The sequence below is a fragment of the Callospermophilus lateralis genome, chromosome 2 (genome assembly GCF_048772815.1).
Source record: "Callospermophilus lateralis isolate mCalLat2 chromosome 2, mCalLat2.hap1, whole genome shotgun sequence".
Taxonomy (NCBI): Eukaryota; Metazoa; Chordata; class Mammalia; order Rodentia; family Sciuridae; genus Callospermophilus; species Callospermophilus lateralis.
The window spans coordinates 182,537,393-182,562,452 of record NC_135306.1 but is presented as its reverse complement, the minus strand read 5'-3'; the positions used below and the strand labels follow the sequence as shown (position 1 = coordinate 182,562,452).

At 43.9% G+C, this 25,060-nt stretch overlaps 1 protein-coding gene across 2 annotated transcripts in view; it reads left to right on the top strand.

Moving 5' to 3' along the window:
* Positions 1–25,060, top strand: part of Pamr1 (peptidase domain containing associated with muscle regeneration 1) — a 76,352-nt gene that overhangs the window by 17,388 nt on the left and 33,904 nt on the right. For both annotated transcript variants that reach the window (XM_076844342.2, XM_076844343.2), the window contains exons 2-3: positions 4,000–4,176; positions 11,197–11,325. In XM_076844342.2, the coding sequence (XP_076700457.1) occupies positions 4,000–4,176; positions 11,197–11,325 (306 nt within the window). The remainder of the gene's footprint in view (positions 1–3,999; positions 4,177–11,196; positions 11,326–25,060) is intronic.

Genomic DNA, 25,060 nt, shown 5'->3' with positions numbered 1-25,060 from the left:
GAGTTTTATTCTGTAGTGAGCCCCTTCAAGAAGTTATTAATATTTATCAATTCCTAGAAAACCTAGTGCTTGCCTCAGAATGAATAAATGGAGAAGGGAAGGCCTGAGCCACACCCCCTAGGTGTATTTGCTATTTGGAGAGTGGAGGAAGCATACTGTGGGGCAAGGCAGGGGCTGGAGGGGAGGAATATGGGTTCCCAGCAGGCAGCCTGGACCCCCAACAGTTCCAAGCACTTCACAAAGGGAGGAAAGTGCTCTCCTTCTGACATCAGCAAATCAAGGGCAAAGTCAGCCCTCCCGCCTCCTAGCTTCCCACTGGGTCCAAGGGATGGAATATTTGACTCTCAAAGGGAGGGTAGCTCTAGAGTTAAGACCAGATTCATCCAACAAGGAATTTATTCAGCATCTCGTATGTGCCTGGCCCTGTACCTACCTGCCTCTGTGGTTTAGTGGTGGTTCCTACTGATTTGTGGTCACACAAGAGAGACAGACAATGAGCAAGTACATCAGCCCTTCAGGATCAGAAGTTGAGGGTCCCAGGACCTTCTGCAGATATGAAAATCTGCCTAGGTTCAAACCCCTTATGTAAAGTGGTATAATATTTGCAAACAACCCCCAGGCATCTAGTTGATCTCTAAATAACTTACAATACCTAATACAATGTAAGTGGTTGCCGTGCTGTTCAGGAAATAATGAGAAACAGGACAAGCACAGTATTAAAACTATTTTTGATCTGAAGTTGATTGAGGATGCAGGACCTTGTGGGTGAGGAGGATGATGGTCAAGGAACACAGAAAATGATGGTCGCCTTACGATAAGGCGACAAGACAGTGAATAGGATGTTATAACAGAGACCATGGGTCGGGGGTGTGCGGTGTGCATTCAGAAGAGAAGGCCAGGGAGGCTCTCTCTGAACAGGTATCATTTATGCTGAGGGCCCAACAGCTGGGACAGAGGCTGTGGCTAAGCAAATGCTTTTGCCTCGGGCAGGCAAAAGCTTGGTGGGTTGAGAAGCTGATAGAAAGTGGGAAACAGTGGCTAAGAGAAGGATGGAGCAGAGGGGAGGGAGCCGGCCTCCGAACACACACACACACACACACACACACACACACACAGTGCCACCTTATCCATTTTAAGTGTGTAATTCAGTAGCATTAATCACATTCACTCTGTTGTACAAACATCACACCTATTTCCATCACCCCAAATAGAAACTCTTTATTAAGCAATAATTCTCCCCTTCCCCCTGGCCCCCCAATCTAATCCCCCTCTAATATATTTTGTCTCTTTGAATTTGCTTATTATAAACATTTCATATAAATAGAATCGGACAATATTTGGCCTTTTGTGTGTGGCTTCTTTCACTTGGCTGAATGGTTTCAAGGTTCTTCTGTGTTGCAGTGTGTACATACTGCATTCCCTTTTTGTGGCCGAATAATAGTCCATCGGCTACACATACCTTATTTTGTTTCTCCATTTGTTTCTTGGTGAACCCTTGGGTTGTTTTTACCTTTTGACTGTTGTGAATAAATATCAGCATGCTAGTATATTTGAGTCCCTGTTTTCACTGTTTTAGATAAATACCTTGCAGTAGAATTGCTGGATCATGTAGTGATTTAACTTTTAATGGAACCACTACATTGTTTTCCGCAGCAATCGGATCATTGACATTTCTATCAGCAATGTAGGAGAGTTTTAGTATCTCTACGTCTTTGCCAACACTTAAAAAAATTTTTTTTGGATTATAGCCATCGCAGTAAGTATTATCTCATTGTGGCATTGATTTGCATTTCCTAAATGACCTGTTAAGTTTGAACATCTTCTTCTGGGCTGGTTTACCCCTTGTATCTCTGTTCCAGCCACTTGTCCATTTTTAAATTGGTCTCTTTGTGGCTGAGTTGTAAGAGAGTTGTTTTTGCAGTGTTCTGAATGCTAAACTTATCATATAAATGATCTGCAAATATTTTCTCTCGTTCTGTTGTCTGTCTTTTCACTTTCTCAGTAATGTCTTTGATGCTAAAGGGGTTTTAATTTTGATGAAGTTGAATTTATCTAACTTTTTGTTGTTGTTCTTGCTTTCTGTGTCATTTCCAAAAACCCATTGACACATCTAGACTCGTGGGAACTCACATCTGTGCTTTTATTCTGTTTTTCTCTCTTTTAAACATTCAGTTCTTGTCTAGATTTTAGAGGGCATCCACTTTGGCAGGTAACGAAGCCTGTAAGCTCCGCTAGTAAGTCCCCTGTGACTACAGGGGACTCTCTGAGGTTGCTCGTGGAATGGAGAGGGAAGCAAAATCTCAACAGTAACCAGGCTGTGGTGACCTGTGCCAGTCTAAAGCCAGGGTGAGGCTCATTGCTGGTTCAATGATATTTGTCCAAAATGATGAAAGAAAGTAAATTTTTCATAAAACTAGATTCATCCAGTTTAAGAAACTGTCCATCATCTGGGTGGTTCCTTTTCATGCTATTAGAATCTTCTTAGGACCCGAGACTGAGGATAGATGGGGATAGTTTCTTTAAGCGGTTGCACTGGGCAGACTTAGGAGTGATCAACCTTGGGTCAGAATTCCAAGTTTAGGGGAGGGAAATAGAAAACTAAACTAGGGAGTCAAGGGTTTCGAGGTCCCCACAGACACTAGGGTTTGTTTTTATGGGCCTGTGAAGCATCTCAGGGATCTCTGCCTGATCCTTCTGTGGAAGGCTTCACAGGACCTTGCCCACACTCACTATCTTCCCCAAATATCTGACCCCTTTCTGCTTTAATCATCATCTTTGTGTGAGGATATTTTTTAGAAATGGAGAGTGGGGAACAAAGCAAATCAAAGCTCGAAGGTTTTTGTCTGACTTCCTCTGCACAGCCTCCAACTGATTCCTCTGAAAGATTTTTCCAGATGGTTTTCTTTTTTACTTAAGGTATATAAATATCAAAAAAGAAAATAAAAAACAAGAAAGGAAAAAAAAAAATCCTACCCCAAAGAGAACATTGCTTTCTCACGGGAAAGAATGCTCAGTTGTACTCGGGGAATTGAATGAAGTTGGGTTAATGAGTTCACCCTTGTAAAACATTGAAATTCTCCCAAACATACTAATTAAGGTACTTTTGTCTTTTCTGTTGGTTTTAGCTTTGAAGATACTACAAACTTGGCATGCTGCAAAATGGAAGAGCCAAGTTTGGAAGCAATAACATAGTCTGTACTTGGCCATCAGCCTTGCACTTGAACGGCCTCATCTACAAAGTAGTCTCCGAACTTTTTATGATGGCACCATGACTGCGCTGCATCCTATAGTTCTGCAGTTGAATGATTTCCCCTGGAGTTGTTCAGTGCACAATCTACGCAACTATAAAAAATACTCCAACAAAAATAGAAACGAGGTGTAGCTCAGTGGGTAGAGAGCTTGCCCAGCATGCATGAGGCCCCGGGTTCCATCCCCAGCACTGGAAAATAGATAAATAAATAAAATGAACACAGACACCTAAGAAATGTGTATGTTTTTTAAATTGCATGCATGTTCTACTGTCAATATATTTAGATTATATATTGCTGAACATGATTTTTTGAAATAAAAATTCTATAAAAATAACCAGGCATAGTGGCCCACACCTGTAATCCCCGCAGATGGGGAGGCTGAGGCAGGAGGATCACAAGTTCAAAGCCAGCTTTAGCAACTCAGTGAGACTCTGTCTTTGAATAAAATACAAAAAAAGGGCTGGGGATGCGGCTCAGTGTTTGAGTCTCCCTGAGTTCAATCCCCAGTACCCTGTTCCCCCCTATTCTATCAAAATAGTTGATTAGCAGTTACAGCAAGTTTCCTCTGTGTTGAGTGCATGGCTCTGCACACCCCTGGGGCAGGTGGTCTCACTTCTGAGACTCTGGCCCAGGAAGAATCCCACGGTCTTCTTGCACACAGGACACGGTGGCCTCCTGACAGCCGAGTGTTCCCAGGTCTGTCCCTTCCTGCCTGGACCCACTGTCGCGCGTTGGTTTTCCATTTCAGAATACACGGTCATCAACGAAGCCTGCCCTGGAGCCGAGTGGAATATCATGTGTCGCGAGTGCTGCGAATATGACCAGATCGAGTGCGTGTGCCCTGGGAAGAAGGAGGTCGTGGGCTACACCATCCCCTGCTGCAGGAACGAGGAGAACGAGTGTGACTCCTGCCTCATCCACCCAGGTGAGCGCCCAGCCACGAGCCCAGGCGGCCTTTGGCCCTCGGTGGTGCCAGGATTATCAAAAGGGACACAAGTCAGCCCGTTCTCACTACGGGCAAGGGAGTAGAGGGGTTCGTACTCTTCTCAGTGTTAACGTTGTGCATCTGTGAACGCAAGAGCAAGCATGAGGTTTCAGGAATTGCAATTAGCTTGGACAGCCAGGAGAAACGGTGTGTGATGAGAGATGTGGAGAGAGGGAGAGAGACAGATAACAAGAGGAGAAAGCAATCTGAAGGAAAAATGGGGGGGCCAGATCCAGAAGGGTTTTGTAAGCCATGCTATGAATTTTAGGCTAAATCCTGAAGATATTTTGCTAGCTTTGGAGGTTTGTGTGTGTTGGGGGGAGGTAACCAGGGATTGAACCTGGGGTGCTTTACCACTGAATTACATGCCCCAAATAATAATAAGAAGAGAAGAGAACATTTAAAAAATTTTGAGATGGGTCCTCACTAAGTTGTTGAGATTGGCCTCAAACTCATGATCCTCCTGACTCAGCCTCCTGAGTTGCTGGGATTATAGGCTTGCACCATGCTCCTGACCAGCATTGGAGATCTCTTAGAGAAGAGGTGGGATATGACTTGAGGCAGGAGAGAAATAAGAGGACCTTAATAAAGGTAAAAGTCCAATGGGTAGAGAGAGGCGGAGGGATTTGGGTCATTAGGAAGTGAGCTGACTACATCCTGGGTTGGCTGGGTAGAGAAGGAGAGAGGGGAAGGAAAGAGCAGAAGTCAAGGATGGTCTTAGCTCTGAGTGGGACAGCTGGGAGGTGGTCCAGTCACAAGAGAGTGCCTTTGGGTGGGATGGGACCTTCCCAGGCCCTTGTGTATGCCCCCCGCCGCCCATTTTTTGCCTTTACATAAAGCTGAACCTGACTTTTGTACCACCACTCTCCTGTCCCCACCAGAGAGGGGACTGAAATGTTCTTTTTGTTTGTTTGTTCTATTTAGATGTACAGGACAGTAGAGTGTACTTTGACATATCTGTGCATGGAGTACAACTTCCCATTCTTGTGGCAGTACGTGATGTGGAGTTTCACTGGTCGTGTATTCATATGTGAACACAGAAAAGTGACGTCGGATTCATTCTGCTGTCTTTCCTATTCCTTTCCCCTCCCTTCCCTTCATTCCCCTTGAATTTTTATTCCAAGGAACTTCTATTCCCCGCTCGCTCTTCTTATTGGCTGTTGGGATCCGCAGTATCAGAGAGAACATTTGGTCTTTGGTTTTTTGGGGGATTGGCTTATTTTACTTAGCATGACCATCTCAAGTTCCATCCATTTACTGGCAAATGCCATCATTTTAGTTTTCTTTATGGCTGTGTGGTGTTCTTTTTAATGATTGTAGATTTGATAACTGCATTGTGGTTCTCAGCTGGGTAGGGGCCAAGGTGGACTGAACGTATAGTGCATAGTGTTTCTGATGCGATTGGAAACCTCATTGAGCATTTTCCTGATGCTTGAAAAGCAAGGAAGTATTGCTGCCTTATGCTTCTGACACCTCCTGCAGTTTCACCTTTCCCTGTTTAGGCCAGGTCAGAAGAAGGACCTTGAGGTTTTCTTTTCTATTTTTTTATTTTTTTAAATTTTAGTTGTAGATGGACACAATACCTTTATTTATTTTTATTTTTATGTGGTGCTGGGGATGGAACCCAGTGCCTCATGCATGCTGTGCAAGCGCTCTACCACTGAGCCACACCTCGACTTGGACATTGAGATTTTCAAATGAGCTTTCCAAAGGCTGATGAATGCAAGGATACAAAAAAAAAGGGGGGGGGGCTTTGGGAATTTCTCTTATTTCTGCATTTCCACTTCTTTCAAAAACAGAGAATGATGCCCATTTCTGCCAGGGACTTCGTTTCATGCAAAACCATGGAAGAAGAAAGAAAATGGGGCTCAAGTCTGCAAATGATCCTTCTGAGTCCTTTCTCCTTGGAAGAGAGTCATGCTGGGCTTTAAATTAGGAGTGACTTCAGCATAACTTTTGTATATTTGTTTCCAGAAAAGAAATCCACTGCCCCAATTTCCTGATGGGTGAGTGTGGTTTGCAGGGAAATGGTTGAGTAAAGCCTTCCAATTTTCTTGGAAAATTTGAGAGTAAAGCCTGGGTCTCTCTACTAGGTGTCCTTGGCAGTGATAAGGGAGTCTTTGAACAATTTTCAAAAGCCTTGTGGTTACTATTGGCTGACCACTAGCATGGACTCTGCTGTTACCAGATGACCTGAGGTCAGCCGTCTGATAGGCAAGAGAACCGCATAGATGGTGCAGGGGGGCTCCTGACCCATCAGGTAGGAGGCACCCAAACCTGCAACCTTGATGCTGGGACTGATCACTGGTTTAACCAATGAAAGACTATCCAAATTAACCATTTGGTTACCCTGAAAGGAAAGGCAAGATGGAGAAGAAAGGCCGTCTTTTAAAACTAAATTATAGAAGAGTAAGTGTGAATGCCCTCGGCAGTCACCATTGATGAAAGGGGATTCTCTGGGTGTCATTAAGAAATTCTCCATTTTTATTTATATGTGCAATTGAATCATTGTCAGTCAGTATCCATTTTAACCCAGGCACCTCCAGTCTTAGGACACTGGGCGCTCCCTCATGTTCTTCTGTGTGCTTCTGACATGACCACACTTGTGGGCTTCTTTGATTCTGCCAAGACAAGGCATTGCAGACTTGTACATTTTCTGCCCAGGTCTGGAATTAGTCATTTCTTCAAGGAACTCTGACCCGAGACCACAGTCTGGAACCTCAGGAGTGTTTCTGATAATTGGATTGTCATTGTTAATAGGTGTCCCCCCCCCCCCCCGTCCCACAGTGGATAGAGCTAACAAATCTTTTTTTTTTTTTTTAATATTTTTTAGTTGTTGATGGACCTTTTTTTTTTTTTTAATTTATCTGTGTGTGGTGCTGAGAATCGAACCCAGTGTGTCACGCATGCTAGGCAAGCACGTTACCACTGAGCCAGAACCCCAGCCCAGACAAATCTGTTTTTTAAAAAATGGATCTATGTGAGGGGCTGGAGTTGTGGTTCAGTGGTAGAGTGTTTATCCAGTACACGTGAAGCACTGAGTTTGATCCTCAGTGCCACATAAAAATAAAATAAAGATATTGTGTCCACCTAAAACTAATAAATAAATAAATGAATGAATCTATGTGATATTCAAGATTATTAATGTCTTTAATTTTTTCTCATCTTAAGTCTTATTTCTTATTGATACTAACCTAATTACTTATTGGCTTAATCTTATGACAATAGAATTGTGCAAAGTTAACAATAGTACTATTAATACTAACAATAGGATCACCGAATGAAGTTATGATTTCTTTATGGTTACTATTGACCTTAGACTATGTCCCATGAGGATGTGCCGTGAAAATACTACATTTAAAAATCTATGTTGGATTTGGGATTTATGCTTGGTGGTGCTTGCCTAGCATGTGCGAGGCCCTGGGTTCAATCTCTAGATGCCCTCCCAATCAAAATCAATTGAGGTAGCTAGGCGTGGTGGGGTGTGCCTGTAATCCCAGTTACTTGGGAGGCAGAAAAAAGACAATCACAAGTTTGAAGCCAGTCTGGACAACTTAGCAAGACCCTGTCCCATAAAATAAAAAAGGGGCTCAGGGTGTAGCTCAGTGGTAGAGCCTTAGCCTAGCATGCATGAAGCTGTCCTGGCTGTCCTGGATTCAATCTCTAGTATCACCACCTATTTGATGTATAGAGTGGCTTACTGTTTTCCATGTTTGAAAAAACATATATTGTGTGTGTGTGTGTGTGTGTGTGTGTGTATGTGTGTGTGTATATATATATAATGTGTGTGTATATATATACACATATATATACATATATATGTGTGTATATATATATATATATATATATTGTGTGTGTGTGTGTGTGTGTGTATATATATATCTTTCCCCATTTCACACAAAAGATATTTTACCATAAACAATGCTATCTTCCTTTTCTCATGAAAAGCTAGAGATTACTCCATATCAATATAAAGCCATCTTCACTTTTCTTTTTTTTCTTTCTTTCTTTTTCTTTTTTTTTTCACAGTTGCTATAACTGCATTGTATGGGTGACCATCATTTATGAACTTTTGGGTTGTTCCTAAACTTTTGTTATTATAAGTTGTATATCCCTTCTCCAAAACCCTTGGGACCAGAAGTATTTTCGATTTGTTTTGATTTTGTAATGCTTGGGTCTACATGATGAGATATCTTGAACATGATTTAAATTTGAACATGAAATTCATTTATGTTTTGTATACACCCTTTACCCAGCCTGAAGGTAATGTTACAAAATATTTTCAGTATGCCCGCATTTTGGCTGCTGCCTGTCACAGGAGGTCAGATGTGGAATTTTCTGCTTGTGGTGTAGTGTCAAAGCATCAAACATTTTGGATTTTAGTGCAGTTTGGACCTCAGTTTTCAGATTAGGGATGGTCACTGTATGGGCAGTGAATACACTTTGCACACATCAGTTAGTATTTTGTAAGTGTATCTTGGAGGTACATTGCTAGCAGAGGGGTCAGTGGGTCCCTTGGGAGTGCATATGTCATTTTCCGGCCTTGGCCAAATAGTTTTCTGTACATTTGGCCTTTACTCCAGCAGTGTGTGAGGGTGCTGTTTTTTTTTTTTTTTTTTTCTTTTTTTCAAAGCTTTACAACCAAATGTGTCGTTTTGGATTTTTGCCAGTCTCATGGTTGGAACACGGAATCCAGTGTGACTTTAGTTGGAATTTCTACCGTTATGGTAGACAGTGAGCATCTCTCTGCTGCTGGTGGTGGTGCAGGACCATAAAGGTTGAGGGACACCAATGACAGGGATGGCATTGTGACATCCAGCAGCATCTAGCAGCCCTGTGGTCCTCAGTGGGCCGATGTGGTTCTAGGCTGGGCAGCCCTGCAGCGGGTCCTGTGGCAGTCTGTGTGCTACCTCCTGGCTTTGATCATGGCCTTGTTCGTGTTAATCACTAGACTGGTTTTTGTGGCTTGTATCTTAAGGACCCTGACTTGCTGTGCCAAGAAATAGACTTGGCAGGGCCACTGAGGAGGGAGGTTCTGAGTCCATTTACCTCCTCTGTAGCATGGTGAATAGGGATTTAAAGAGGAGCTTGGCATGTGAGGGGGGGTTGGCTTTTGGAAGGCACAGTGGTACCCATGGGACTCCGTCATGTGCCATACGACTTACTGGAATTTGATGAATCATATTAGCAATTCGTCTTCTCCAGAAGGAGGGAAAGGAAACTCAGTATAGTGTGGAAAGAGGGCTACAAGTCTCTTCTGTGGAACACACACACACACTTACATACACACACACACACATTACAGGTCAATAAAAACCTGATTTCAGTTGACAGCAAAGAAACTCACGGATGCTGAAAGACATGCTGGCTACTGGGAGCAGTTCATGAGGCATTCATTTGTTCACTCAGCCACTCAAGTAATATTCATTGAGCACTTGCTAGGTGCCAGCACTGTATTAGGTGCTGAGGATACAATATTGAGCAAGATATGATCTTGATTTGAGTCTGTTATAGAAAGACGGATCAGAGGAAGTGAAAATTAAGCTTGACATTGGCCATCACAGGGATAAGCCAGGTGGGGTCACGGGGAAGCAGAATAGTAACAGTCTCACCTCGGGAGTTCTTACTGTATGCCAGGCGCTTTACCTGTGCTCATTTACTTTCAAACAATTCTAAGAGGCAGATCCAGTTTTTAATCCCAGTTTGACAGATGAGGGCTCTAAGGCCTGAGGACCTTAAAGAATTGGCTCCAGAACCCCAAGCTGGACAATGGCAGACTCAGAAATTAGCTCTGTTTTTGATAAATGGGTAGGAATTATTTATACCTTTCCTCATTATCCCTAGCCACTCAACAGGCCATAATTTTAAAAGATTTATGCCTGGGAATTGCTCAGCCCCTGTGCTGCGGCTTGCTGGTGGGGCTGCCTGGCACTTTTGAGGGTGAGAATTATGTCAGGCCTTGGGGTGTTTCCACGGGCAAACTCTGGGTATAGAAAGATAGAAGAAAGAGTGTCTAATGGCACAAGAAGACATTTACTATCTGTTATTCAATTAAAAGGGAGTTATAAAAAGAGAATGGACAGTATGTAGTTTCAAGTGTAGCTTTTAAAATGATGTATGTGTATGCAGGCAGAGCAAGTATTAGCGGTAGAATTCTCTAGGTCACGGGATATTTGTGTGTGTGTGTGTGTGTGTGTGTGTGTGTGTGTGTGTGTATGTGTTGCTGGGATTAAACCAAGAGGCACTTTGCCGCTAAGCTATATCCCTCAGCTCTCTTAGTAATTTTTATTTTTATTTTTTTGGACTGGGTATTGAACCCAGGGGTGTTTAACCCCTGAGCAACATCCCCAGTCCTTTTAAAAAATATTTTATTTAGAGACTTTTATTTGGAGGCTTTGAACTCGCCATCCTCCTGCCTCAGCCTCTGGAGCAGCTGGGATTATAAACATGAGCTGCCACCATGCCCAGCTCCCTGAGTCACACTAAATTGCTGAGGTTAGCCTTGAACTTGTGATCCTCCTGCCTCAGCCTCTTGAGTTATTGGGATTATAGGCATGTGCCATTGCACCTGGCTAGATATTAGGATTTTAAGGGTTTCATTATTATTATTATTATTGGATTCTTTTTGTTTGTCATAATTTTCTAAATATTTCACAGTAAACTTTAAGTATTTATACAAGGGCAAAAAATAACACTATATTGATTGATTCTCTTTTACTCTAAGCGATTTCATGTTACCTTAATCATCAGCCACTAACTGGGAAGACGGTTTGGATCACTCCTAAACTCTCTAGTTAAATCCTGATAAACCTGGCATTTTCCAGCTTTTCCTAAGGACTGTGCTACCTTTCTCTGTCCCAATGCCCCCACCAGAGCCAGTCTCTGAGCAGGTGTATCTCTCATGCGGACCATCAGAACCTGCAAGCATGGAGTCTGAGAATCTTCTTGGAAATGTTTCAGGTTGTACCATTTTTGAAAACTGCAAGAGCTGCCGGAATGGCTCGTGGGGGGGCACCCTGGACGACTTCTACGTGAAGGGCTTCTACTGTGCAGAATGCAGAGCCGGCTGGTATGGAGGAGACTGCATGCGTAAGTAGACCCGGAACCAGCTCTGCCGCTAATGCACACGGTTTTACAGTTTCACTGTACAAGGGACTAAAGTTCATCTTGTTGGAATCTGAGTTTTGGAAGGCGTGGGGCCAGCGGGCTTTCTAGGCAAGACTATAAAGCAAAGCTATATTTCCATCTGCTGGGTTGTGGACATCTGTTCATTCGGATTGTTGACCCCGGGAGGTTTCTATCCGCCCTTTGAGCTCTCCTCTCTCCTGGATGAAGCTCAGGCCATCCACACACACAGCATGACCCATGTCCCTTCCAGAGGCAGTGGTGGTGGCAATGGCCAGCAAATGTGAATAAGCCTTCAAAAATGTTGTTTTTGCTGGGTGCGGTGGTGCAAGCCTGTAATCCCAATGGCTTGGGAGGCTGAGGCTGGAAGATTGTGAGTTCAAAGCCAGCCTCAGCAACTATGCAAGGCCCTCAGAAACTAGGGAGACCCTGTCTCAAAGGGCTGGAGATGTGGCTCAGTGCCCTTGCGTTCAATCCCTGGTACCAAAAAAAAAAAAAAAAAAAAAAATCTGTAATGCATTTTTTTTGGGGGGGGGATAGAGATCAAACTCATGGGCCACATCCAGCCCTATTTTGTATTTTATTTAGAGTCAAGAGCTTACTGAGTTGCTTAGAACCTGGCTTTTGCTGAGGCTGGCTTTGAACTTGTGATCTTCCTACTTCAGCCTCCCAAGTCGCTTGGATTACAGGCATGCACTATTTTGTCTGGATGTAATGCATTTTATTTTATTTTTTTAAGTTAAGTTGATCTTTTAAAAATAAATGGCAGTGGAATGCATTACAACTTTTATTACATATATACAACACAAATTTTCATTTCTCTGGTTGTATATGAACTATGTTCACACCAATTTGTGTCTTTATACATGTACTTTGGATAATGATGTCCATCACATTCTACCACCCTTGCTAACCCCTGCCCGCTCCCTTCCCCTCCAACCCCTCTGCCCTATCTAGAGTTTGCCTATTCCTCCCACGCTCCCCCTCCCTACCCCATCATGAATCAGCCTCCTTATATCGGAGAGAACATTTGGCATTTAGTTTTTTGAGACTGGCTAACTTCACTTAGCATTATTTTCTCCAATGCCATCCATTTACCTGCAAATGCCATGATTTTATTCTCTTTTATCACTGAGTAATATTCCATTGTGTATATATGCCATATTTTTTTAAAATCCATTCATCTACTGAAGGGCATCTAGGTTGGTTTCTCACTTTAGCTATTGTGAATTGTGCTGCTATAAACACTGATGTGGCTGTGTCCCTGTAGTATGATGTTTTTAAGTCCTTTGAGTATAGACCGAGGAGAGGGATGGCTATATGTCTCTCCATTGGTAAATTTTTTGAATCCCAGGCTAAATTCCTGGAATCTACGAACAAATTGCCAGTATAATATTTGTCCTAATAAAGGGATTATTTCTGGAAGCTACTTCATCTCAAAGAATTACTTAATATTTATTAGAGTTCCCTCTGAGTTTCAATAATTCTTTGAAAATAGATTGGAAATCTAGCCTCTCTCTCTGTCTAAAATTCCCTCAATGGTACCCTTTGCTGAACATCTGTCTAAGAGTCTATATCTGGAACAATGTGCACATTGCTTCCATTGAGCCTGTTTTTTGTGCTACCTATTTGAATCAGAAGCAGTTAGGATGGTCTTACCTTTTGAGTAGTTGTACTTCCAGGACTTATATTGCCAGTTTATAGAGATGCTGGTTGGAGTGGGATTGATATTCTTTGCCTGATCCCACCTATAGTAGAATACTATGTGTTTCAAGTGTCTAGGGCAAAGGTTGAAGTATGCCGTCTGTGGCTGAAAAATTCAATCACAGTCAGAAGAAAAGGGCTTAGTCAGAATGTCAGGGTGTATTTGGGAATTCCAGAATATGAGTAACTTTTGAAGTGCTGGTCTCTCAGTCCATACACCAGAACTGAGACTTCCAAGGGAGGCTAAGGACTAGCATATGTGAATGTCACAATGAACCCCACTATTTTGCATAATTATAGTGCACAAATAAAAACATAAAAAAATTAATTTAAAAAAGTGAAATTCTAGGTGGTTTTAGGAAACTTGATTTTGGAGTTGGTAGACTATCTTCCAGGTAGGTTAGCTGTAAGATTTAACCCTGGTCTTCCTCTGCCAGATGCTCTGGGTGTGTATGTAGAACATCCATCAGAGCCCAAGATCTGAATGACACAGACCTGGGCTTAAGTAATAGCCTTGCCTATACTAAAGGTTACCTTGGTAAGTCATTTAACCTTGCTAATAGCAATGTCCTCTCTAAAAATGGGAAATAATAGGGCTGGTTGTCAATGAGACAGATGCATGTGAAACATTAGTTGTCTTCCTAGCAATAGGAAAAACTCCATGAATGCAATGTACCTATCATTATTTTCCATATGCTCCTTAGTTATTGAGTTAATAGGAGGTCCAAAATAAAAATACTTTCAAAAGGAGTTTAAGAAAGAGTTCTTATTTTGGCTTTTGATTTTCTGTTGATCTTTGGAGTCTTTAAGAACTTCAGGATTTTCCTTGCTTTGGATCCCATAGAAGACTGCTCTTTGTTTTTGTGCATGAATGGGGTAGGAGGATGTGAAGGAGCTGAGGTGATCAGCAGGGGTCCAATCATACATGGCCTTGTAGGGACAAAAGTTAGGTAAAGAATTTAGATGTTGTTCAGGTGCAGTTGGAAGCCTAGGAAGAGGTGTGAAGGAGGCTTGAATTAAGGGCTCTGAGAAAGTCAGAGAACAATGAGGGGCAGGGAAAGCTCTGGGCTATGCCTTTGCCCAGGTGCTGGCAGAAGGGACCACACTGCAGATAGAGGGAGCTGCATGGTCAGGGTGTGGAAATGAGTCTTCAGGGGAGCCTGTGACGTCAGGTGTGCCTAGATCTGTGTGGCAATATGAGGGAGTGGTGGGAAGTGAGACTGGAAAGGTAGGTGAGACCAGATGCAAAGGATGCTGGACGCAGACCTTGGAGCTCATCGTGAGGATGGCGGGTGGTGTGCATTGAATGGTTTGACCTGGAAGTGACATTAGAGCACATAGTGAGTTCATGGGATGGAGTCAAGAGCATGTCAAAGGTGGTGGTTAGCAGTGCTATTTCAGTGGTTCTGGACATGGGGTGTTGGGGGGGGGGGCAAGATGTGAGAGAAGCTTAAAGGAAGAAGTAACAGGACTCACTGACATACTGAGAGAAGAGTGGGGCACCTCGATGGGTCATGAGTTTCCTAGTCTGAGCAACTCTGTAGAAGTGGGTGCTGTTGAGTGGGTAATAGAGGAGAGGAGGTGTGTGGGGGAGAGAAGGGGAGTCCCACGTGAGTTCCCACGTGAATCTGAGCATCTGTAAGAGACCCCACAGGCATTTAGAAACAGGTTCCTGGAGCTTAAGAGAACCATGGAGGGTGAAGACACACTCATGGGAGTTAGCTGAGATCCCCCAGGGACCCTGGAGCCTCAGACAGCAGAGAGCCATTGACAGAGGAAAGAGAGACCAACGGAAGGGAAATAAGAAGAGGTGAGAAAGAACAGCCAGAAAGGTGGGAGAAGCAAGAGGGAGCCGTGTTTTGGAAGCTGGGAGAAGAGTTTCCAAATAAGACAGAAGGAGAGCAGGACATGGATAGGAAAGAGGTTTTTATATTTAACAGCTGGCAGGTGACTGGGGACCTTACCAGTAGCGACTTGGGAAGGGGAGGAAATGGAGGCCAAGGGTAGAGACAGCTTTTAAATAAGTTTTACAATCGTTTTTTAAGACTTTTAAAATAAGGGGCTGGGGTTGTGGCTCAGTGGTAGAGCGCTTGCCTAGCATGTGCGAGGCGCTGGGTTCGATTCTCAGCACCATGTATAAATAAATGAATAAAATAAAGATCCATATCTTAAAAAAAAAATTTAAAAAGCAACTTTAAAAATAAATAAAGTAGAGATGGGAGATAAAAAGCCACAGTCACGGTGCTTATGGAAAATTTCCTATGAAGTACTGGGATGGTCACCAAGTAATACGATGAACCCTCAAGGAATGTATACTCCATCCATGGAAACCTAAGGTCGACCCCAAGAAGACATCAGTGTGATAAGGTTATGAGGTTCTTATGGGCACTGCCTAAGTATGAGAATTCATAGGAAGATGTTATTCATTTCACTATTTGTTGAATGTCTGCCTGGAGCTGGGCATTGTGGTGCCTTCTGTGTTAAAGACAACTGAGCACGTGGGTGACTCCTGGCTCAGTCACAGCAAGGATCACATGGCAGTACAAGCATTTGACCAGTAGATGGCACCCAAGCAATCTTTTCAGGCCTCCCTTTATCCTGAAGGAGGAAGATTTATTTTTGTTTAATTTTTAAAAATATTTTTTTAATTGGTGCATTTTAATTATACATAGCAGTGGGATATATTGTGGCATAGTCATAAAGGCACACGACATAATTTGGTCAGTTCCATTTCCCGGTAACAAGCAGGTGGGCTCCTTGCTGAGGTCTACCTGGAGGGCACTGACATTTTTCCCCCTGAGTACCATTTAGAGCCTCACTTACTAGGAAGGAGGAGCGACAGACAAGGGCCAGAAAGGATCCCAAGTTATATTGGGGTTTAGAGCGAGTTCAAGGAAATGGGCAGAGTTCCTGAGGCCAGAGCCCAGCAAGGGTGGGTTGAGTGATCTCAAAACACCCAGGAGCTGGAGATATTTTATTATCACAAGAAAGAACTGTTTTTTCTTTCCTTTCCAAATTTTTTCATTCGAAAAATTTCCTGTCTACAGAGAGATTCCAGGAAGGTATACATCCATATACTCTATCTGGATTCATGAATGATTATCATGTTTTCAAGGTACGGTTTTCTTTTTTACTATACCATATTTTTCTACGTTTCATCATGTTATCATAAGTTTTTTTTTTTTTTTTTTTTGCTTTGATGTTCAAATTGTCCCAGATTTGGCCAGTGAAGAGCCTCCAAGTTGGCTCAACCACGTCATTCTTTGAGCACATCCCTGTTTTCTTGTTCCCTGGAAATGCAAGTTCATCTTTTCCCCTGTTTCCCAGCTTCTGGAACCAGCCATTTCCCCATGAGATCTGGGTTCCTGAGTCTGTGATCCAAATGTGGCCGTTAGAGGTACCGGTCTCTGAAGTCAAAACCAAGGCTTCCTCTTAGTGCTTCCCAGGCTGGAAAGTTGAGTTCTTAAGTGAACCCCTCTGCTGACCTCCACTGCTGACCCCTGGAGGGGTGTTTATTTAACTTGGCCTTCAGGCTGAGTTCCTTAGCCACAGAAGAGATGGGCAGGGTGAGGGTCCAGGGCCACCCAGGATGCTGCACTCACAGCTGGCATCCCAGTGGTCCCAATCCTTCAGTCCCTGAAGGATGTTGGGGACCTAAGAAGGTTAGGAAAGCAACCCAGATGAGAAGGGATTTAGGGGGAGAGATTACAGGGCCCTTAATACGTTTATCTTCTTAGTCATATTTTGGACAGAGGCAGAGGAGCAAGAAGAATTGGCTGTAAGCCAAGCCCCCAAATGTTTGTGTCGTTAGAATTTCAGAGAAGATGATTTGTGCCAGCTGCCACCTGGGGAAGGATGAAGAGCCAATTTGAGAAGGGGAGGGAGGGCTAAAGGCTCAGGGAGTGGTATGTCACAGACCTAAGGGGCTATCCTCCAGGGAGACTGTGGAACCACCTGGGTGAAGTCAGGCAGACCGGCTCATGTCACTCCAGCCTTTTGTGACCTGATTTCTAGGAAAAGAATAAAACAGAGTCGGGTCCAAATTGAGGATGATAATATGCGGTCCTTGGCTGTTGGGCGTGGAATCGTAGGGCCTGCATTTGAATCTCTATGCCTTCTGTGGCTTTGGACGAACTTACTAAGTCTTTGTCAGTCTCAACTTCCTCCTTTGTAGGGTGGGGATGATCATAGTGGCCCCCACAGAGGGTTTCTGTGAGGTCTAGAAGAAGTGCTGTCTATAAGTCTCCCAGTATGGGGTCTGGTGTGTAGACTACCTATTAAATAGGCTGAACGAATGGTGAATTCTGTTCTTATTACCAAAACAGAGCTGCTCTTTTGTTGTTGCTGGTGTGAGTTTTATCTCAAGGGGCGGGGTGGGATGGAAAAATTAATATAGGGCTGGACAGGAAAGATAGGAAAAGACAACTACCTAAGGGAGAAAAATTAAATATGAACGTGATGAGGTAGTCTTCCCAGGACAAGTATTATATGGTAAGTGATACCTTGTTTTCTGTCTGAGAAACTCTTTGACTCCAGGGAATTAATGTTTGGAGCTTTGTAGATTCTACGTTGTCAAAGAATTCCTGGGTCAAAACCCAGTTTCTGGGAAGGGCATAGAGGCATGACAGACCCCTCCTGCTCCAATAGTAAGAAATCACTACATAAACCAAAGAAAACCACAATTTTCTTTAAAACCATCAAATATCTGTGACTATGGAATCAGAAAGAATCTAAAATCCAGGGGTGATGGGAAAATTAACAAGGAGAGAAATGAATTACAGTAGTTGGGGTAGAGAGAGAAGATGGGAGGAGAGGGGAGGGGGATAGTAGAGGATAGGAAAGGTAGCAGAATACAACAGTTACTAATAGGGCATTATGTAAAAATGTGGATGTGTAACCGATGTGATTCTGCAATCTGTATTTGGGGTAAAATTGGGAGTTCATAACCATCTTGAATCTAATGTATGAAATATGATATGTCAAGAGCTTTATAATGTTTTGAACAACCAATAAAATAAAATAAAATAAAATCCAGGGGTGTGCGTCCTTCCTAGGTGCACGAGGGAGCAAGATGGTTCCTCCCTGCTTAGTTGCTGCGGTTCAGCGGCAGAGCCAGGGAAGGAGGGCACCTCCCGGCAGAGAAGCCAGTGGACTTTCGCTGCCCCTCTGGCCTGGCCTGTGGAACTGAAATCTAGAGGAAACCCACAGCAAAGCCATCCTTTCCACCACGTACTTTCTGAAATGGGATCTTTCTGAGCAGAGGTGGGAGCAAGACTAGAAAGCAGGTCTTAGGTTTGGCATAAAGACTATCTTACAGCTTCAAGAACTTGTGGCCCCACAGAATTACACACTTCTGTAATTGCAAAAGCTCGCCGTTTCCCAGTCTTGTAGTCATGGAGTGCAGGAAGTTGCTGAGAGGAGAAGTTGAAAGTTAGAGATGCATTTTTTTTACTGTGAAAAAGCAAGACAATATAATCCACAAATCGCCCAGAGAACAGTCAGTCCAAAGAAATAGACCCTCTGTGACCAAATGTTGGAATTTTCAGACCAAGGCTTTTGGATAACTAAATGTATGAAAGAATCTCTAGGAAAAGAGGAATATAATGAATGAAGACACAATGAATTTCAGGAGAGATTTGGAAAGTATTATAAAGAATCAAATGGAAATCCTAGAACTGATAAATATATGATCTGAGATTAAAAAAAAAAAAATGGAAAGGATTAAGAACCTATTGGTTACCAAAGAAGAAAGGATCAGAAAACTAAAGACAGGATGATAGAAATCAGCCAAGTTAAAGCCTAGCAAAGAGACTGCAAATAGTCAGCAGACCAGACATTTTGTACCACCCTTGCCCAGATCCTGTCTTTTGAACTTGATTAGCAGAGCTGTCTTAGTGTGCATTTGTGTGTGTGTGTGTGTGTGTGTGTGTGTGTGTGTGTACGTGCAAAGACACTTCGGGGAGTAAATACTTTCTGCAGCAGAGTGGTAGACACTATTCTTGGTGGACATTTGTTTCAATTGAATGGATGGATCATTTGACATAGGGAAGAGGGGCTTTAAAAATGGTTCGATTGGGAGTGACCTGAGAGGCTGAGGCAGGAGGATTGCAAATTCAAGGCCAGCCTCTGCCACTTGGTGAGACCCTATCTCAAAGTAAAATTAAAAAAAAAAATAATAATAAGGACTGGGGATGTAGCTCAGTGGTAAAATGCTTCTGGGTTCAGTTAAAAAAAAAAAAGGTTTGATTGCAGGGAGATCTTTATTTGGTACAGTTATTCATTCAATCAACAATTGAAACAACAGCTTAATGCATACATATATTTGAACAAGACAATGTCCCTGATCTCCTAAGAACTGTGTCATGGGGGAGGTAAACAATTTAATAATCAGTCATTATAAAGAATCAACTGATTGAGGTTCAGGCCAAGCCTTGAGTGAGCCTTTTACTGTGTCACTCGGGGACCTCTGCTAATTCCCTGCAAGGAACTGGTAAGAGCTGTCACTTGGTGCTGGCTGGGAACTGAGCATGGTTCACGTACCTTCCTTCTGACTCATCTAACCCTCCCTGCAGCCCCGTCAGAGCCTGTTAACAATGGTGACACTGTGACACTGGGGCTGAGTGACATTCCTGCTGTCACACAGCTTGTAAGCATCAGGGCCGAGGTGCTCATTTAGAGGCTGAGCCCTGGCTCCTCTCTGCCCTCCCAGTGGGACCACCCCTAGGTCACTCGGAGTGCCTGTCTGAGGGCTGGCAGGTCATGGGAGGACGAGCCAAACCATGTGGAAGGGCAGGCTTCCATCCTGCTCCTGGCCCTGTGCAGGGGACAATCCCACGTCATCGTCCGGGCCTTGGCTTCACCAGCACTGTCTGGGCGGTGGGGCCAGATGGGTTTAGGCCTCCAGCCAGAGATGAGGTACAGCTCTGATGGGCCTGGGCAGTGACCATCCTCTTTGGTTCCTGTGCCAAACTCGTCCGAGTCTCCCATCAAGATTCAAGAAAACTAACAATATTTGTTGTCATTTATTGAGCATTCTGTGGGAAGTGCTTTATATAGAGCATCTTATTTAATCCTTAAGGCAAGCAAATAAGGCCACGTGGCAGAGACCTACTGTTATTCTCATTTCCAAATGAAACACCTTGGCTCAAAGGAAAAAAAAAAAAAATCCCAGTGAACTCATCTAGGGTCACACAGCTAGGAAGCAACGGCCTGAGGTTCAGCCCCTGTCTGGCTTCATAGACTGAATCTGCTTCCTGAGTCATCTTTGAAAGAGGAAAGAAAATGCAAATGGCTCTCCCTTTGAATGGCTTTTTAAAGTCCTTCTTTTCTTTCTGAGAGAGATTAAAGAAAAACAAACCCAAACCACTTCCCAGAAGCATAGGGTACCTCTCTCCTGCCATCCCCTCCCACCCCTGATGCTGGAGATAACGGGATTTGTGGGTGAAGGCGGAGGAGGGGGGGCGTTCATTTTTGTTGGGAACCTTCCAGCTCTCTTATTAGTTTAGAAATTAATGAAGATTATGAAGATTTCCTTTCAACTCTGTAGACGCAGGCTTCATCTAGCTAGCCCTCCTGTTTGGTCCTGTAGCAAAAGAACAGGAGACTGAGTCCTGGACTTGAGGACCCCGGGGGATGGTCTGGATTGATGGACAGATCCCCTTGTGCATGCACGTGTGTGCGCGTGGACACACACACACCCACCCACCCACACACACCCACCCACCCACACACACCCCTTTCCCTGTAGCAAGACTGTTTTAGGGAATCCAAGCACGTCTTCTGGGCCCTTTGCCTGCTCTCGTCTTTCGACTCAGGACCACCTGCTTGGTTGGCCAGTAGCATTTCCTTGGCAGGGACATTGGGCTGTGTTCACTGTTCTGCCTTGGACAGAGAGGTGCAGTGAGCCTTCTCTGCACCCAGGCCCGCCAATTCCCCGAGTAGAGGCAGGAGTGGAGGGGACGGGGGGGGGGGGGGATCTAAGGAGTCCCTTGATGTGGGGAGCAGGGGGCTGTTCCTCCTCTGTCTTTGGGCCTAATACCCCTTCCTCCAAGCCCATTTCCAAGAAGTGGCCTCTTTGTCCCCATTTAGTTGGAAGTGGTTCCCCATCCCAGGGCCAACTCAGCCCTCCTCTTCAGACTGAGAAGAAATGATATGATGAAGCACCGAGGTGCAGCCTGTGTTCTAGAATCCCGGCTACTTCTGAAGGGACACGTGGTCCAGCCTTTCACTTGGCCGGCTCCCAGGTGGGGCTAGGGGCTCTGAGCCTTCCAGAGACGGCACAGAACCCTGGAACTGAGCCCAATGAACTTGCCAAGGAGACCTGAATGGGATGGCCACCAGCTTCTCTTAGATTTGGGGAGGGACCCAGGGACATGGCTAACTGATTCCAGCTCCCACATGGAGGGAAGAAACCAGAAGCAGACTGGCAGCATTGGCTGCTGGTTCTAACTTGGGGTTCCCAGCAGGAGGTTGGCTTGGGGTGGGGGCTGGAATTTAACACCTTGCCACCAGGGAAGCTGCCAGTCCTGGAGGGGCGGGGGCTGTGCGGGAGGACTTCTTTTTTCGTCTCTCACACCCAGCGTAGCACTTCCATAGCCCTGCAGCAGATGGGCAGATGTGGGCGATGAAACGCGTGAGGTGTGCAGGAAGAAGCAGAAGCCGGGAGGGTGCAAGATATCATCTGTCTCTTTTAGAAAGAGGAGGAAAAATCTTCCTGCTTCCCAGTGGAGAGGGAGAGGGCTGGTCAGCAAGTCCCCGAGACAGCTCATTGTACCAGCCAAGACCCAGCATCAGGACCAGACAGAGCAAGGTTCAGCCCCCTGCTCTGCACCCTGTAGCAAAAGCTAACATTTACTGATTTTTCTACAATGGGTTTTTCATGCGTACTCTGATTCAAGCCCTTTGCAAATCATGTGAAAGGAGGTGCCACTTCAATTCACATGTGACTCAGGTGAGATTCTGAGAGGTAGAATAATTTGCCTAAGGCTGCACAGCTAGTGGAGAGAAAGCTGGGCTTCAAACCGAGGGTGGTGTTTTAATAAGCTTGGTTGCTGCTGGGATCAAAAGGAACTGACAAGAACGGTTAGAGGAGGAAAGGTTTATTGGGGAGCTCCTGATTTCAGAGGTCGCAGTCCAAAGATGGCTGACTTGATTCCTCGGAGCTTGAGATGAAGCTGAATATCATGGTGGAAGATATCGGGAGGTGGAGGAAAGTGGAGGAAAGTGGCTTGCGACATGGCCATCATGAAGCAGAGAGAGAAAGTCTAAGCTTAGCTCACAAAATATAATCTCAAAGGCATGTCCCCCATGACCACCTCCTCCAACCACACCCCACCTGCCTATAGTCACAATGCAGTTAATCCCTATCAGGGGATTAATACATTGATTAGGTTAAGGCTCTCAGAATCCAACATTTCACCACTAAACGTTCTTGCATTGTCTCACACGTGAGCTTTTGGGGGCCACCTCATATGTAAGCCATAACAGATAGTCAGACTCCGAAGATTCTGCTCTTCACTTTACAACGAGTGCAGCAATTTATAGAATCTTCTGGCTTCTTGGCCATCTGAATTTGGGGAAGTCACCTAACTCCTCTGTCCTTAGTGTTCTGCACCTGGGAAATGGGGAGACCGAATGTTGTTTTCCCAGGTTTCTAAGGAGGATTAAATGAAATGACGTTGGTAAAGATTTTAGCCAGTGAATGGCTTATAATAAGATCATCACTCATTCATTTAATAAATATTTATTGAACACCTGTTATATGCCAGGTACCATGCTAGATATACAAGCTAGCTTTACCAAAGGATGTAAGAAAATAGTCTCAAATAATTTCAGCTAGTGATGTGTGTTAAAAAGAAAACACAAGGGGTCAGGAGGGCGACTGTAGAACCTTGAGGACCTACTTCAGCTGGAAGTGGAAGGTCTCATTGAAGAAGTGGCAGTGAGTCTAAGTCCCAGAGGGAGGGGAGGTGGAAGAACGTGAGTCTTCTGGTTTAAGGGAAGAGCAAGTTCAAGGCCTGAAGCTGGGACCAGAAAGAAGGCTGGCGTGACGGGAGCAGAGCAAGTAAGTGGGTAGTAGACAGGACCGAGCCCAGCGTGGGTCTGGGTAGCCCATGGGGCAGGGCAGCGGACAGTGTGGGAAGTCCTTTGGAGGACTTGGGTCAAGAGAGCATAATGCCACCTGATTCATTTATTTATCTTACATGCAGCTTTTGCTGCTGTGTGGGGAATAGAATTGGGGGGCAAGGATTGACGCCAGGAGATCAGGATTATAGGGAGAGATGGGCAGGCTAGAGCCAGAAGAGAGTAGTAAAACCACACTTCTCTAAATGCACACTTTGGTTTCAGATGGTTTTTTTATTTTTAAAAATTTTAATTAATTTTTGTATTTATATGTGACAGCGGAATGCGTTACAATTCTTATTACACATATAGAGCACAGTTTTTCCTATCTCTAGTTGTATACCAAGTGTGTTCACACCAATTCCTGTCTTTATACATGTACTTTGGATAATAATGTCCCTCACATTCCATCATCATTTCTAACCCCATACCCCTCCCTTCCCCTCCCACCCCCCTGCTCTATCTAGAGTTTGTCTATTCCCCCCATTCTCCTGCTCCCTATCCCACTATGAATCAACCTCCTTATATCAGAGAAAACATTCAACATTTAGTTTTTGGGGATTGGCTAACTTCACTTATCATTATCTTCTCTAACTCCATCATTTACCTGCAAATGCCATGATTTTATTCTCTTTTATTGCTGAGTAAAATTCCAATGTGGATATATGCCACATTTTAAAAAATGTATTCATCTATTGAAGGGCATCTAGGTTGGTTCCACAGTTTAGCTATTGTGTTATGCAACCTAGTGGTAGTTTTCACAGAAGTACTAAGCCTTACTCAGGGCTCCAGCTTTCCAAAAGTGAAGTGTAGGCTCTCTGCCTGACACTGTGGGCATGTTTCTTCTGCCATCTTGACATGGAGCAATGTCCACTGATATTAACAGTTTCTTTTTAGCTATAAGATTTTATACCTTTTTGAGGAAGGGTTGGGATATAACTGCATATCTCTATTTTATGACATCAGTCTGGATTTCTGTATGGAACTTGGATAGATAAACTGTTTTTTGGTAATTGTCTAGTTAAAAAAAATTATTTTTGTGGGCCTTCTACCTCTTGTCACAAGTACTCAGCTCTGCTGCTATAAAGCAAAAGCTGCCATAAGCAATGCATGAATGAATGGATATTCTGTATTCCAATAAAACTTTATTTATAAAACATTATTACAAAAACAGGGAGTAGGCCAGATTTGACCCCCTCACGGTTTGCCAACCTCAGTTAAGGAATATAATTTATGCACATGACCCAAATAATTTTTTCCTATAAAATCACTTGAAGACATTTTCCCCACTCTTCTGTAAAAATAGAGTGCATCTTCCATATGCTTATCTGAATACAGAAAATAATATTTGAAAATCAGTGTTTTTCAAATCTTAAGGATTCTTTTGGAGGTAATTCAAGGGACTAGAGGAGGTGAGGGTGGAGGGCCTAGGGACCCTGCTTCTTCTTAAGCCAGGAGCCCTTCTTTGATCCATGTTTTCAATGTTCATTTTTAAAATTGGTGTTCTTCAGAAGAGTTTGAGCAAAAGTACTTGGGAGCGAGAAAAACCAACCTGAAAACCATCAATACTGTCCAAGTGGTTGAAGATCATCTCTCCCTCCACATGTTTATTACAGAGGCACTTGTTACATAGATGGTCATAGAGAGTTCACAGAGATTTTCTAACTGGATGGCAGGGGGCAAGGGAGAGGAGTAGAGGGAGAGTCTACTTTTTGAAGCGGAGGCACCTAGGCGGTAGGTCAGGCTCAGTCTTGGAGAGGTGGTACCATACGGTGGCTTGGACTTTATATTCAGTTAGAGTTGAGTTTCCACTCAGTCACCGATAGACTAGAGTAGTGATTGATTTAACTCTCTGATGATCTATTTCCCCAAA